General features: G+C 44.1%; 1 protein-coding gene across 1 annotated transcript in view; it reads right to left on the bottom strand.

Annotated features, from left to right (window-relative positions):
* Window positions 1-2369: 2369 nt before the first annotated feature.
* The window catches only part of LOC102839658 (guanylate cyclase soluble subunit beta-2-like), a 137180-nt gene continuing 123674 nt past the window's right edge, over window positions 2370-15875 (bottom strand). Inside the window, exons 13-16 of the mRNA XM_006874150.1 lie at window positions 12709-12863; window positions 9115-9266; window positions 6397-6489; window positions 2370-2515 (exon numbers count right to left, since the gene is read on the bottom strand). Coding sequence (XP_006874212.1) covers window positions 2370-2515; window positions 6397-6489; window positions 9115-9266; window positions 12709-12863 — 546 coding nt within the window. The remainder of the gene's footprint in view (window positions 2516-6396; window positions 6490-9114; window positions 9267-12708; window positions 12864-15875) is intronic.

The following is a 15875-nucleotide window of genomic DNA, read 5'->3' as shown; positions in this document are numbered from 1 at the left end:
TGAAAGAGGCCATGCTCTGGCCTGCAGAAGCCCAGCAGTCTCCAGAGAGCAAGCAGAGCAGAACCACAGCTCACTCAGGCCTGTCTCAGCCATCCCCTGCCCTCCACTGAAGAGTTGTGCTCATGACAGTGTTGTCTGGGTTCCTGCTTCTATGGGTGGATCTCTGCTTCCCCACCAAGCTGCAGCTCCCTCGGTGCTCCAACACTTTCTCCTTCTTTTGTGTTTTTCTTTAATCTCTGAGATCCTGGGTGATGTAAATGGTTAATGCACTCATAAGCTAACCAACCACCCAGAGATGCCTATGAAGAAAACCTGGTTGTCTGCTTTCAAAAAACAACCATTGAAAACTTCCTGGAACCACAGTCCTGCTCTGACACACATAGGTTGCCATGTGTAGAATCAATTTCACAGCAACTGCTAAGGTACAGTAAGTAACTATTGAGGTTTTGTACCAAGACCCACGTAGTTGTTAAGTGAATGAACTCCCGGAAATCAAGTCCTCTAGAGATACAGTAGTTGGGATAGCTGACACATCATAGCACTTTGCAGTTTGAAAAGGCTACATACTGTCTCATCTATTCCTCTAAGCAAGCCTACAATGCAGGACCCTTCTAATCCCAGCTTCAAGGATGAGGACAGGGAAACTGACTCAAAGTTACACAGTTCGGTACTGGGTACCAGGACCTGGACTCAGGCCCAGGAGTTTGGATTTCAATCGAATGGGCTTCCCACCACAAGCAAGAAACCAACCCAAACCCACTGTTATTAAGCTGATTCCAACTCATGGTCACCCCATGTCTGCCAGAGAAGATATGGTCTTCAATGGATGATTTTCCACCCCCAGGAGTAGATCACCGGATCTTTCTTCTAAGGTGCCTTTTTGTGGACTCGAGCTTCTGACTTTTCAGTTAGCAGTTAAGCACTTAACCATTTGAGCCATCCAAGAGCCCTCCATCACAACCCAAACAAAAACCTATGTCCATCGAGTCGATTCCAATTCATAGCGATCCTATACGGTAGAGCAGACTGCCCTTTAGGGTGCCCAAGATGTCCTACTGGAAGCCGACTGCCTCATCTTTCTCCCACAGAGCAGGTGGTGAGCTAAAACTACCGACATTTCAGTTAGCAGTCCACTGCTTAACTAACTGCACTACCAGGACATCTTCCACACAGCAGGGCTCTCGAAACCCGATGGCTCATCAGAATCCCATGGAAAGCTGGGAAAAACCCAGAGTTACAGATCTGTTGAGATGGATGACTCTGACGCCCTACCAGCTGCTGCTTGCCTATGCCAGCTCTTATGTTACATTTCCATCTGTGATCTCAAGGGTCATGACAGTGCCTTAGACACTAGCCTGAGCCCTACATATCTTATTTTCTTTCAAAGCGACCTCCTCATTTGTAAAGAGTTCATTTACACCTCTTCAGCTCTCTGAGTTAACAGCTCAACTTCCAGAAGACCAGCAGTCAAATCAGCTATGCTATTCATCAGTGTAAAGTAGAAAAGGTCGGGAAAGTTTGACAGTCACGCATATGAAGGCCTCAAAAAGACCACTGAAAGGTCTCTGACAGAGAATAGGGGCCCAGCCTTCCTTTAGCAGTCTGGCTCCAAACCAGATGGTCCCAGTTAATTGGACACGTCGAGGGGAGGTGCTTGTATTGTCAGGATTCTGTGACGCAAGGGGCGAGCACCCTGGCAATTCAACGACCACCAACCCATCCAAGAATTGTCTATTGGTGGTTTGCAAATGGTGGGAAAGTTCTTCCTGTTTTGAAGAGTGAATTGAATTTGGTGGGAATCAGCAAGCCCCAAGCATCAGACAACTAAGCCCTAAACTCTAGCCACAGTTAAAAGAGAGACCCCTGCCCCTGTAGTTCTTCAGAGGAACAATTAGGACTGGGTTTAAGAAGTCTCTCAAACTGAATTAACCTGCCACGAACCCGGCAAGTGGACACCCCTGCCTGTGATTTATAAGGAGAGGCTCATCCAGCAGAGATCCTGGGCGTCTTGCCCAAGTGCCGTCTGCAGGTCAGCCTGGAATCATTATTGTAATGGTCAGGAAAATCAGTTAGAGAGACAAGTTGAAGCAAGTTGAAATGTGAAAAACACATTCACAGGGGCCTGACGAGATGCCAGAAGAGCCTGCCAGCAGGGACAGCTGGAAGGGCAATTTCTCAGTCAAGGCTGAAAGGTGGTTGCTTAAATATCTGAGTCAGTGCACATGGATTTTTTCCCCCAGCTCAATACTCCCGTTTAATTGCACTGGGGAGTCTCTCCACTGACAGATCCAACGCCCAAATACTGAGTGCAGTGAAAGGAAAGCAGGCTATTGAAGTGCAAAGGAGTCCTGGGCTGGCCTGTGGAGATTTTATGAGGCCCCCTTCTTAAAGAGGTTCAGGGAAGGGGCCCTCTGCCCGTTGGGGTGCTGCTGTGGGGTTCTCTGGCACTGAGATACTTTGTTAGGGAGTTTGGTACTCACAGGGGAAAAGGTGATGATCCCCTGCTTCCCACACTCTGGCACCAAGTCACATGGGGAGGTGACAACTTGGTGAAGTTGATGGCAGATGTGATCAACGAGGTGAGTCTTGAATGTTCTCCCAACTGCCTAGAGACTGGGAAACAGGCAGATCTCTGAGGTAGCAAGTGCCAACGGCCTAAGCTTAGAAGTGCTCAGAGGCTTTGGCTACTGATGGAAACACCTTCCTATAGTCGTGTCCCCAAGGGTGGGGATTCCTGCACTGATTCTTTGGCAGGTTTTACGTACCTCAGAGCTAAGCATGATGTAACAGGCCCAGTCAGGCTTGAAAAGAAGTGGGACCTAAACCACAATGAAAAGACTGGCCCTGGACACAAGTGGGAGCCCGTGGACGGCTGCTAACGAAAAAGGCTGGGGGGTTGAGTTTCCCCAGAAGCAACTCAGAAGAAAGGCCTGGTGACGGGCCTACTTCTGAACTTTCAGCCATTAGAAACCATACAGAGCACAGTTCTATCTGACACAGATGGAGTGGTCATAAGTCAGAGTTCACTTGAAGGTAACTTATTAGACTTGGTTTTGATGAATAGGTGACATGAATCCCACAAGGCTAATTTCTATGGTTTTGATCTATCTCGCCTGCTGCCAACCATCAAAGACAGGGAACATTAGTATGAGAACAAATCAAACGAAAATGTTGTTCACAGGTTGATTTAAATTCAGGAGGTCTCGGGTTGGTTAGCTAGAGGGAGGTCCAATAGCCCAGTTTGTTTTGTCTTCTTTCTCCAAGCCCACAGAGTGTGAGTATTCATCATTAAAACACCTGCTCATCTATTTCCTTGCTCATACTCCATGATTAGAATCTGCTCAGATGGGGCCCAGAGGATCACAGAAATCCAAACGTAGTAGCTTACAACTTAGATAGCTATGAAACTGTCACAGTCAATGAAGGCTCCTAAGGTCTGCCCACAACAAGCAAAATCACATCTTACTTCTTCCACTAACAAGTTGTGTGACTTGATATAAATTAGGTCATCTTTCTTAACGTCAAGTTTCTTGCTTGTTATAAATGGAGTAATGCTTACTCCATATGACTGCTGTATCAAATGGGATAATGGGCAGGCACATCATGAGTTGATGTAAAGGGCACAGCACAAATAACTATCCAAAAAAAGGTCACTTCTCCACCCTTCCCCTAGATGGCCTCAGTTGCTCCTTCTCTAGTCATCAGAGTTTGTTTTTGTCCAGGAAAACAAGTTAGAACTGAATCAGGAGCCAGTTGAGAAATTTCTGCCTTCCATCTCTAAGCAATGTAGCGTAGTGGTTACGAATCGGGCTGCGAACCGTAAGGTCAGCGGTTCGAAACTACCAGCCGCTCCGCGGGAGAAAGATGAGGCTTTCTACTCCCGTAAAGATTTACACCCTCGGAAACCCTGTACAGGGTCGCTATGGGTCGGAACCGACTCGATGGCACTTAACAACAACAACAACAACATCTCTAAGCAAAATGCCCAGCCTTGTTGGTTTCCCAATGGAGAGACCACTATGCAGGAGAAGATTGAAACATGAATTTGTTCATCATCCTGAGACATAAGTAGTTCTTAGAGCTCCCCTCCTGTGGAGTAGTCATGGGAATTCAAATAGCAGAGGCCTCTCTCCCAATGAATGTTAGCAGGGAGTTTGCACACCGGCTTCTCATCTTATCCCATGCTTCATATTCATACTTTTTGCATGGGGGTAAGCTCAAGGTCATGACTGTCTGAGACCCTTGTCCATCTTTCTGACTATATCTTCAACTGCTCCCTCCCTCTCCAGCCTCCATCCAAACACACTGGCCTTCTTATTCTATGGACTTGCCAAGCCTCAGATACATGATGTTCTTTGTGTCTGGAACCTCCTACACCAGATACCCAAGAACAGGCTCTTTCTCTTCATCGGAGTATCAACTTTGATGCTGCTTTCTCAAGAAGCCTTTACTGACCCCTTTCTCTTTTAGGCACTTTCTTCTGAGCAGTTATCACTAGCTGCACGAATCCTACTCATTTTCTTATTTGTTGTCTCCTACTAAAATGTAAATTCTATGAAGGTAGATTCTTTGCTGAGCAATTATTTTCTGAGAAAATAATCTGCTAAGCTGGACTGCATGAAGAATAACATTGCATCAGGATTGAAGGAAGACTCATTAATAGCCTGCAATATGGCAGATGACACAAACTTGCATGGTGAAAGTGAAGAGGACTTGAAGCACTTACTGATGAAGATGGGTTACATTTTAACACAAAGAAAACAAAAATCCTCACAACTGGACCAATAAGAAACATAATTCATGGAAAAAAGATTGAAGTTGTCAAGGATTTAATTTTACTTAGATCCATAATCAATGATCATGGAAGCAGCAATTAAGAAATCAAACAACATATTGCATTAGGCAAATCTGCTGCAAAAGACCTTTTTGACACTTTAAAGTGTTAAAAAGCAAAGATGCCACCTTGAGAACTAAAGTACACCTACCCAAGCCATGTTATTTTCAATTACTTGATAGGCACTGGAAAGCTGGACAATGAACAAGGAAGATCAGAGAAGAATTTAGGCACTTGAATTATGGTGCTAGCAAAGAGTACGGAACATACCATGATCTGCCAGAAGAACAAATTCATCTTGAAGTACAGAATTGTCTTTAAAAGTGAGGATAGGGAGACCTTGTCTCATGTACTTTGGACATGTTATCTCAAGGTACCAGTCCCCAGAGAAGGACAACATTTGGGCAAAGTAGAAGGTCAGCAAAATAAGCAAGACCTTCCATGAAATGGGTTAACACAGTGGCTGCAACAGTGGGCTCAAGCATAACAAAGATTGGGAGGATGGGATAGGGCAGGGCAGTGTCTTATTCTGCTGTACATAGGGTCGCTAAGAGTTAGAACTGATTCGACAGTGTCTAACAACAACATGAAGGCAGAGACTGTTGCATTCAAAGAGCACCTACAGATCCCGGGATAGTGCCTGGCCTCAATGTTCTGTAAAATCACAGTGTCCACAGATTTTCAAGAAATATTGTTGATTAAATCAATGAAGGGTACAGTTCCATACTTTGATAGGACAACTGTTTAGAACTTGAACACTGCCAGACACATGCAACTATGGACAAGCAGGGAAGAGTAGGGGCAGAAAAACACCTGTGAGTAATTAGGGACTGTCTGCTGGAAACTTCTCACTTCCCAGGACCCCAGATTGAACCTGACCCTCGGCCAAGTGAGGAAAGCTTGCTCTGTCTCCTCTCCCCAGTGATTGAACAGAAAGTTGCTTAATCATTCTCTCAGTTGTAGATTCTGGGACCAAACTAGAAAAAAGTCTGCAGGCATCAGAGGATAATGCCCCAGCACCAAGGACCCAGGAGACACTCAGCTGTAAAGACGTTGTCAAATAAAGTGAGCAATAATTAGCTTTTTATTGAGTGGGGACTGCTGAGTAGCACACATAGTTAATCACTGGAGTACCAGTAGAAAGGCTGGTGGTTTGAACCTACCCAGAGACTCCTCAGAAGACAGACCTGTCTGAAAGGTCTTGAATACTCTATGGAGCAGTTCTACTTTGCACAGATGGTGTCCCCATTGACTCAGAATCAACTCAGACTAAAACTAACAACATCAACACGCTCTTTATATGGATTATTGAGTTGTTCTGTTCTTCATGGTGTTATGGGTTGAATGAAGGAGCCTGGTGATGTCATGGTCCTGTCAGAATGAGGAGCTCCCTGGAAGGTGGGTGCTGAAAGCAGAGCTTATATAAAATACAGCAATAGCCCTGCCGCAGAACCAGTTAGTTTCCATGGCTCTCATTCCCATTCTTTCCACCAGAATCAGCTGCTTCTCTAAAGGGCAACACACGCTGGAAGCATCCTGAACCAAATCCTTGGTGGACTCACCGTGGGCCTCACTGCTGGGGAATGACAGCTGACTGTCCGCATACCTCATTACAGCAATGGTTGTATTGTCTTGAGGTTCCTGAGCACTTGCTTCTGCAAAAAAAAAAAAAGGCATGAGGGAAGGAAAAATAAAAAAGGGCTTACAACCCAGCCTCCCCACAGCACAGAGCAAAAGAGGCGGAAGGGCCTTCCTGGATGCTTCTGGACCCAGGCAGCCCCTTTGGTATTTCCTTCAGATGCTTGCCAAGGGAAGGACTGGAACACTGCTGGCTGCTAAGTGTCACTGCTGGGAATAGGAAGTCTCTGAGCACCTGGCTGTGCTCACCACCTACGACCAAAAAGCCAGTTGCCATTGGTGGGTCTGACTCGTGGAGACCCATGTCTGTCAGATTAGAACTGCTCCATAGAGTTTTTATTGACTGATTTTTGGGGGATATAGATCACCAGGCCTTTCTTCCAAGGCACTTCGAGGTGGAGTCGAACCTCCAATTTTTCTATTAGTGGCTGAGTGCTGCCCAGGGGGAGAATGAGTTAAAGAAGAGCTTGCCTGGCCTCCATCCTATCTTTTTTCCTGTTACTTTGAGTATCTTCAAGCAGGATGCAAATGGGAGCCTCTCCTGCTACTGTTATTGTTTTGGTCTGAGACACAGTTCTTAGCTCTGGCTAAAGCGTGTATATTATAGACTATAATCCCCTGAAGTTTATCTTCTGTCTCTGCAAACCATTAAAAAAGCCAGTGTGCATCTCCCATGCAAAGAAAGGAGCAAAACTGGGAAGAATATTTGCCAAACAGGTTTCTGCAGAGCTTCCAGACTAAGATGGAATAGGAAGAAAGGTCTGGTGAACCACTTCCAAATTTCAGCCAATGACAAGTGTGCATCACAACAGTTTAATCCACAACTGATCACACGGATGGTGCAGGGCTGAGTAGTGCTTTGTTCTGAGTTGCATGGGGTCATTATGACAGCCAATTCCATAGCGCTAACAACAACATTAACACATATAACACACAGACACACAAATACCAGTTGTTCTGAAGTTAATTCTTACTCATGATGACTCCATATGTTGCAAAGTAAAAATGTGCTCTATAGGGTTTTCAAGGCTGTGCCCTTCTGGAAGCAGATCACCAGACCTTTCTTCTGAGGTACCTCTGGGTGAGTTCCAATCACCAACCTTTTGGCTAACAGTCAAGTGCTTAACCATTTTTGTTACCCAGAAACTCCTAAGATAGGTTTCAGTATCTTTCCATCTCCAACACTGGTTTTGAGAGGTGCAATTTGTGTGGAAGACAGCAATGGTCCCTGGGGAAATTCCTCAGCCCTTAGTTGATGGGGTTGAGGGCTGGTCCAGGTGATGGGATTACATTCTAGCAACACTTGAGAAGCAGTATCAGGATATGGGGCTCCCTGAGAGTAGAGGGGAAGGTAGAGGGGAAGAGACAATGAGATGGGACCTCCCAGATCCTGAGAGCCACAGCTCACAGTGGGAAATCATTCCCGAAGGGTGAGGGACAGGTGTATAAGAAACAAGAAAGGGGCCAGGATCCTCACTTCTTAGGGCCACACACAGCGTTGTGAGGTTTCACCACACAGAGGTGTCTGGGTATGTGATCAGATGTCTTTTCCTCTATGGTCAGCCTTGCAGGAGTGCTACCTGTTTCCCACAGGCCACCTTTTCCTAATTTGCACAGAAGCACTATTTAGGGAATGGGTATCTAGCCCCATCTCTCTCCCTGCTTTCTCTTAAGTAAGGGGGCCTCCACTGAGATCTTCTATTTGAGGTACTCTTTACTTAATCTACCCGGAGACTATGTTTTTTGTTTGTTTTGTTTTTCTCCAGCTCAGAACTGAAAGTGGGTTAGATTGTATTGCCCCAAGTCATGTTCTAAAACAGTGTTTCTCAAATGTAAAGTTTGGGACCCACCTGCAGGGTGGAAGTGAGAAAGTAGCGTAGGGTTTGCGTTAGACACAACTGAGCACATCTCTGCCTTGTCTTGTGCCATTACTTGTAGCCCTGCCTTTCTCTCTTCCTCAACCACCAGGCATACATAACGTCCCTGGTAGCACTGTGGATTAGGCATTGGGCTGCTGACTCCAAGGTAGGCAGCTCAAACCCACCAGCCGCTCCTCAGAAGAAAAATGAGGCTGCCTGCTTTTGTAAAGATGTATAGTCTCAGAAACCCTATAGAGGTCTCTATGAATTTGGTTTGGGTTTTGGTTTCTTTACTTTGTCCACTTTTAACAAGGAAAAGGAAAGAACAGAAGATAAAAAAAATGTTTAATTACTCTTCTCTTCTGAGAAACTGGTGGTCTGACTGTGCTGTGACAGGGGCATGCTGGGAGATGCGGCCCAGTTCTCAGTAGCTGTAATCAAATGGAGACTTCCTGGGTGGCACAGTTAGTGCACCCAACTGCTAACCAAAAGGCTGTCGGTTTGAGTCCCCTCAGGCCCCATGGAAGAAAGTGTTGGCAAAAAGCATGCACTGAAAACCCAGTTCTATTCTAACACACATGGGTCACCATGAGTTGGATTATATGAATGGCAAACGATGGTTGTTATCTTTCAACCAAAGGGAAAGATGCAGCTTGGCAGCAGGTGCCAAAAGCACACTTACTGACCCTGTAAACCCATAAGCCATACCATGCAGAGCTGATGCTGTTGATAGATAGAAAAATTATTCAACACTAATGATGAGGCTTCTCCTGTTTTGCTTACCCTTGTGATCTGGAGGGTTTCTAGGCCTCCCCATGATCTCATTCTCCGTGGCCTTCAAATTCTGGATCAAGAAGTATGTGGTCATTTTCCCTTTACCCTTCACTTCGATTTCACCCCTCTCAATTATTTCAAATCCTTGATTTTCCAGGGCTCTGTACAGAGAAAGAAATGCACTAGACATCAGAGATTTGGTGACCAGGCAAAAGGTAATGTGAGAGGAGGAGTCTGGGATGCAGGACCCGGGACAGGGGAGAGTGGTGGGCTGTATCAGTCAGGGCCTGCACAGGGGGAGACAGGAGAGGCATGGCCATCACAGGTGACCCAGCACATCCCTCATACACAGGACTTCCAGTCACCCCTCTGCACAGTGATGCCTGTGGCTGCTACTCACCACGTGGTTCTTAAACAGAGGCTCCTTGGGTATCTGCACCTGTTTTCCATCTTCTACTGAACACCTGTGGCCCTGCAGGTGTCTTCATACTCATCCTAACCACCTAAGCTTTCTCCACCAGCATTTCTGCTACTCAGGCACTGAAGACTTTAGGGATGGTATGGTGAGAAGCAACTGAGTTATGGGATAATTAAGCAATGCTTTCTTGTTTGCAGACTTATTTATCATACTGGCAGCAGAGTGGTGTTGGTGAAACATCACAGGACTATGCCCACTAGTGACGTCTCAAATTCAAGGGCACTCCACCTGCCTGAGCTGGGCCTCAGCATTCCAGCAAGCCTTTGCACACCCTTGACCACCTCCCACACATGTGCCCTATTTGACACCTGCTCCCTCACTCAAGCTGCTGACCATGGCTTCTACTTTGTCACCCTGCCCAGCTACACAACTGCAATCATTGTAGATGTGATGTCTTACTCCACTGTAAGAGTGTCTTACTCATTCTTCCTCCATCTCAGAGAAGGAAGTGTCCTTCTTGTTCCCTCCCCCTCTGGGCCTTGTCCCACAGCACCTACTTCCTCTATTACTGTCAACTCCTTTTCCGTTTGCATCTCCCCGTCAGCCCGCCAGCATGCTCGGCTCTCTTCCATCCTCAAGAGCAGAAAACAGCTCATCTGACTACCTTCTGCTTGAATTCAAACTCACTCTCTCTTCTTCCAGCACCAACTCCCATCTCTGCAATCTCTTTTTGGTAATGGCCCCAAAGTCTGACTATGTTCTCAATCCTTGCTAGCATATTTGAGATTTTTGTTCTGTTCTTCCTCTTTAAAGCTACCCACAATGGTGCTTCTCACCCTGAACTCGCCCGGTTCTTTTCTAATTCTTCCTCTTGTCTCTTACATGGTTCTTCTTCCTCCACGCATCACACAGTGTGGGTCCTTCCCAATATTCCCTTCTCATCCATAGTTCTTGCCACACTGAATCCTTACCTAGGTGATTTCATCAACATCCACTGCTTTAATTACCAAATCATATGTTGCTTCGGTGATACAAATGATTATTGTACTTGGTTGCTAGCTAAATGGTTGGTAGTTTGAGTTCACCAAGAGATGCCTCAAAAGAAAGACCTGGTGATCTATACTTTCAAAATCTCAGCCATTGAAAACCCTGGGGAGCATGATTCTACTCTGACATGCCTGGACTTACCATGAGTCTGAACTGACTTGATAGCAACTGGTCCTGATTTTATGTTGCTTACTCTGGTAGCGTAGTGGTTACGAATCGGGCTGTGAGCCACAAGGTCAGCAGTTCGAAACTACCAGCTGTTCCATGGGAGAAAGATGAGGCTTTCTACTCCCGTAAAGATTTATAGCCTCGGAAACCCTGTACAGGGACACTATGAATCGGAACTGACTCCACATCACATAACCACCACCACCACCAACACCACTCTTGGTCTAGAGCTCCAACTTCCAACTCAACTCCAAAGTTCATCAATCGAGCTTCTGGTTCTCGACCCATGTGCTCCAGAGTTCCTTGTAATGCAGTGTTCACAACAGGAAACTCACCTTCGGCCTATGCTTTTGTTACTCCTCTGATCTGTCCTGTCTCGGTTAGAGATACCGCCAATCAGCATCCAGTCACCCAGGATAGAGATCTGGGGACATCTGAGGCTCCACCCTCTTTCTTGCCTTCATTTCTAGCTATTTCCAAGATTCACTAATTTTCCTTTCCACTATATTCCCACTAGTAATGCTATGGATCAGACTTAACTCCTAAGAGAAAGGTCTTCTCTTTCCAGTTTCTTACCTTCCAATCTGTCCTTCTAAGGGTCTTTGGAGTGGACATGTCTTTGTCTCTAGACTGGGGCTTGTCCTCAACCATAGTATACTGGCCAGACCTTCAGAGTGGTACAGCTCTTATACCACACTCTGCCTCATGTTTTCCATGCCAACAAAGTTTCTAGTGCTCACCACATATTCTGCACTCATCTCTGTGGCTTGGTTTTCATTCCCATTACCCCATGCTTAGCTAAATCCAGCTCTTGAACTCACTCTGTAGGTTCCACTAAGAAATCGTCTCAACAAATCCTTTCTTGACTGGGCTAGGCACACTTCTCCTGAGCTCCCATTGAAAAAACAATCACCGTCAAGTTGACTCACAACAACTATACTATAGTAGCTCTGAGTACTGTAGTAGAACTGTGCTCTGTAGGGTATTCAATAGCTGATTTTTACAGATGTACATCACCAGACCTTTCTTCTGAAGTGCCTCTGGGTGAACATGGACCATTAACTCTTAGGTTAGCAGTCGAGTAACTTAGTTGTTTGCAACACTCCATTCTTGGCAAATCCTACCATTATGTGGTTGTTGTTATGTGCCGTCGAGTCGATTCCAACCCATAGCGACCCTGTATAGGGTTTCCAAGGAGCAACTGGTGAGCTTGAACCGCTGACCTTGCAATTCAAACAACTTTGCAGTCTGACGCATTAACCTACAGTGCCACACCAGGACTCCATTATGTTAGATACCATCTAATATTTTTATTCTATGTTTAAATATATCATTCATATAAAATTACAAGGAGCTCTCATGTATAAGTAGGAAGAGTAACGGATCCACCTTTATCGACTTGTTATAATAATAAATGAGCAATGTAAAAGATTGATAACAGAATGCAGGCTGTAATCAATGTTCAAGTAAGAGCTGTTCATGTGTATCCTTATCATTGTATTTATCACACTTTAAAAATAATTATCTATAAATATTTCTTCTTCCACTAACATTTCTAAAAAACCATATAGCAATTATTTTCCACTTTGTGAGAGAAATGGTCTCTTTCACAATCATTCAACACTGTCGTATCATGAAATCAGACATAGACAATGTGTAAAAAAAAAAAAGCATGGATGTGTGCCAATAAAACTTTATTTACAAACACAAGCAGCAGGCTGGATTTGGCTCAGGGGTGATAATTTGCCAATTCCTGAACTAACCCATCTGCTCCTTGAAAGCAAACATTATCTGAGAGTAGAGGCTCCTCAGGTCTTGATTGACTGACACGAGGTCTGCTTACAGTGTGGTGTGGAAGAAAAGCACATGGGTTTTCTCCCCTCGCCTCCCCCATGGCTGCTTTTACCCTGAGTGGGCTCACTAAGTTCTGACGGGAGGAAGGGAAGGACCAGGAGAAGCAGGAATGGTACCTGTAAGCAGTTGGGCTGAGGTGCACTTTGTTGGGAAGGCCATGACTCTCCATTCTAGAAGCTGTGTTCACAGTATCACCAAACAAGCAGTAGCGTGGCATTTTGTCCCCCACGACGCCAGCTAAGACAGGCCCAGTGTGGATCCCCACTCTGATCTGTACAGAGAAAACCTCACTGAAGAGACCACTTCATACTCTTGTTTTTTTGTGTCTAAATTGAGGCATAATGTACCCAAAATTAAACCGCAGATCTAAGTGTTTGGCTCCATAGACTCTGACAGGTTTTTATGTCCCCGTAGCTACCATCCAAGGTAAAATATAAAATAACTCCATTACCTCACACAATCATCTTAGTTTCCTTTACTGTTACACTCCATACCTCTCTTTAGAGGCAACCACTATGTTATTTCTTTCACATAAAAAGAATTATATAGCATATACATACTGTTTTCTGTCTGGATTCACTTACTCAAATTGATGATTTTGAGGTTCACTTGAAGTGTTGCTTGTATCAGTAGTTAATTCCTTTGTTGTCAAATCGTATTCTATTGTAAGAACACACTACAATCTGGTTAGCCATTCTCTTCATAAGCGTTTTGGTCACTTCCAGTTTGGAGCTAATATAAATAAAACTGCTATGAACAATCCTATAAAGATCTTTTTGTGGACATGTTTTCATTTCTCTTAGGTAATTACTTGGAATTTCAAGGTCACAAGGTAGATGTATATTTAATGTTACCAAAATAATAACTGCCCAATGATTTCCCAAAGATGTTGTACCATTTTACATTCGAATCATCAACATGATACTTCCAGGTGCCGCACAGTCTCACCACTGTTTGGTCTCTCACTCAACTCACTACCACAGAACCAGCTCCTGTATAGGATGATTTCTGAGGTTATACATCTTTACAGGAACAGACAGTCTCATCTTTCCTCCATGGAGTGAGTGGCTGGTGGTTAGGGATCTTTAGGTTAACAGTCCAATGCTTATCTTACAGTGCCATACCAGGGCTCCTAGCTGGTCTTCTAGTGGCTAGGAAATGATAACTCGCATTTAATTTGCATTTCCCTGATGGCTAATAATATAAAATGCACTTCCATGTGCTTAAAGCCCAAACCAAACCAATTGTCATGGAGTCAATTCTGTCTCCTAGCAACCCTACAGGGAAGACTATAACCACCCAATAGGGTTTCCACATCTTTATGGAAGCAGACTGCGTAGAGCAGCTGGTGGGTTCAAACTGGTGACCATTTTGGTTAGAAATCGAGTGCATTAACCACAGTGCTACTGACTCCTTTCTTGTGTTTGTTGTTGTTAGATACTGTCGAGTTGGCTCCGACACATAGTGACCTACGCAGAACAGAATGAAATGCTGCCTGGTCCTGCGCCGTACTCACAATGGTTGTTACACTTAAACCCATTGCTGCGGCCACTCTACCTGCCCATTTTATTGGCGGTCTTCATCTTTTTTGCTGATGCTCCACTTTATGTAGTATGATGTTCTTTCTTCTCCAGGGCCTGGTCCTTCTTGATAACATGTCCAAATTACAAGAGACGAAGTCTCACCATCCTGGCTTCTAAAGAGCACTCTGGCTGCACTTCTTCCAAGACAGATTTGTTTATTCACATGCACCTTAGTCCTCAAACTGACATCTTTGTTCTTAAACACTTTATAGAGGTTTTGTACACCAGATTTGCCTAATGCAATATGTAATTTGATTTCTTGACTGCTGCTTCTATGAGTGTTGACAATTGATCCAAACAAATTGAAGTCTTTGATAACTTCAATCTTTTCTCCATTTATCATGATTATATTTATTGGTCCAGTTGTGAGGATTTTTGTGGTCTTTACCTTAAGGAGCAATCCATACTGAAAGTTGTGGACTTTGATCTTCATCAGTAAGTATTTTAAGTCCTCTTTGCTTTCAGCGAGCAAGATTGCATCATCTGCATATCGCAGGTTGTTAATGAGTCTTCCTTCAATCCTGATGCCATGTTCTTCTTCATATAATCCAGCTTCTCAGATAATTTGCTCAGCATATGAATTGAATAAATATGGTGGAAGAATACAATGTTGGCACACACCTGTCATAATTTTAAACTATTTAGTATCCTCTAGTTCTGTTCAAACAACTGCTTCTTGGTCTACGTACAGGTTCCTCATGAGCACCATTAAGTGTTCTGGAACACTCACTCTTCACAATGTTACTGATAGCTTGTCATGACCCACACAGTCAAAAACCTTTGTATAGTCAATAAAGCACAAGTAAGCCTTTTTCTGGCATTCTCTGCTTTCAGCCAAGATCCATTTGACATCAGCAACAATATCCCTAGTTCCATAGACTCTTATAAATCCAGCTTGAGTTTCTGGCAGTTCCTTGTTGAGATACTGTTGCAACCATTTTTTAATTATCTTCAGTAAAATTTTGCTTGCATGTGATGTTAATGATATTGTTCGATGACCTCCACATTCCATTGGGTCACCTCTCTTTGGAGCAGGCACAAATATGGATGTCTTTCAGTCAGTTGTCCAGATAGCTGTCTTCCAAATTTCCTAGATGAGTGAGTGCCTCCAGTTTGTCTTTCAGTTTGTCGAAAGATTTCAATGTGTATTCCATCAACTTCTGGAGACTTGTTTTTCACCATTGCCTTCAGTGTACTTTGGACTGCTTCCTTCAGTAATACTGGATTTTGATCATATGCAACCTCTTGATATGGTTAAAAAGTGGCCATTTATTTTTGGTACTGTGATTATGTGTATACCTTCCATCTTCTTTTGATGCTTTCTGTGTCTTTCAGTATTTTGTCCATGGGATTCTTCAATATTGCAAGTTGAGGATTGAATTTTTTCTTCAGTTCTTTCAACTTGAGAAATGCTGGGCATGTTGTTCTCTCTTGGTTTTCTAACTCCAGGTCTTTGTATATTTCATTATAAAAGTTGACTTTGTCTTCTCAACTTTGTCTGACATTGTCTGTTCAGCTCTTTTGCTTCTTCATTTCTTCCATTCACTCTAGCATTTCTATGCTGGAGAGCAAATTTCAGAGTCTCTTCTGACATCCATTTTGGTCTTTTCTTTCTTATCTTTGTTCTCTTTATATGTCCCTCTTCTTATCTAATATCCTTTCCAATTTTCTTCTTGGTAAATCCATCACGAAAGTGTCCA

This window comes from Chrysochloris asiatica, unplaced genomic scaffold (genome assembly GCF_000296735.1).
Source record: "Chrysochloris asiatica unplaced genomic scaffold, ChrAsi1.0 scaffold00263, whole genome shotgun sequence".
NCBI classification, from domain to species: Eukaryota; Metazoa; Chordata; class Mammalia; order Afrosoricida; family Chrysochloridae; genus Chrysochloris; species Chrysochloris asiatica.
The sequence above is the reverse complement of the archived record's forward strand: the minus strand, read 5'-3'. Positions and strand labels throughout refer to the sequence as shown.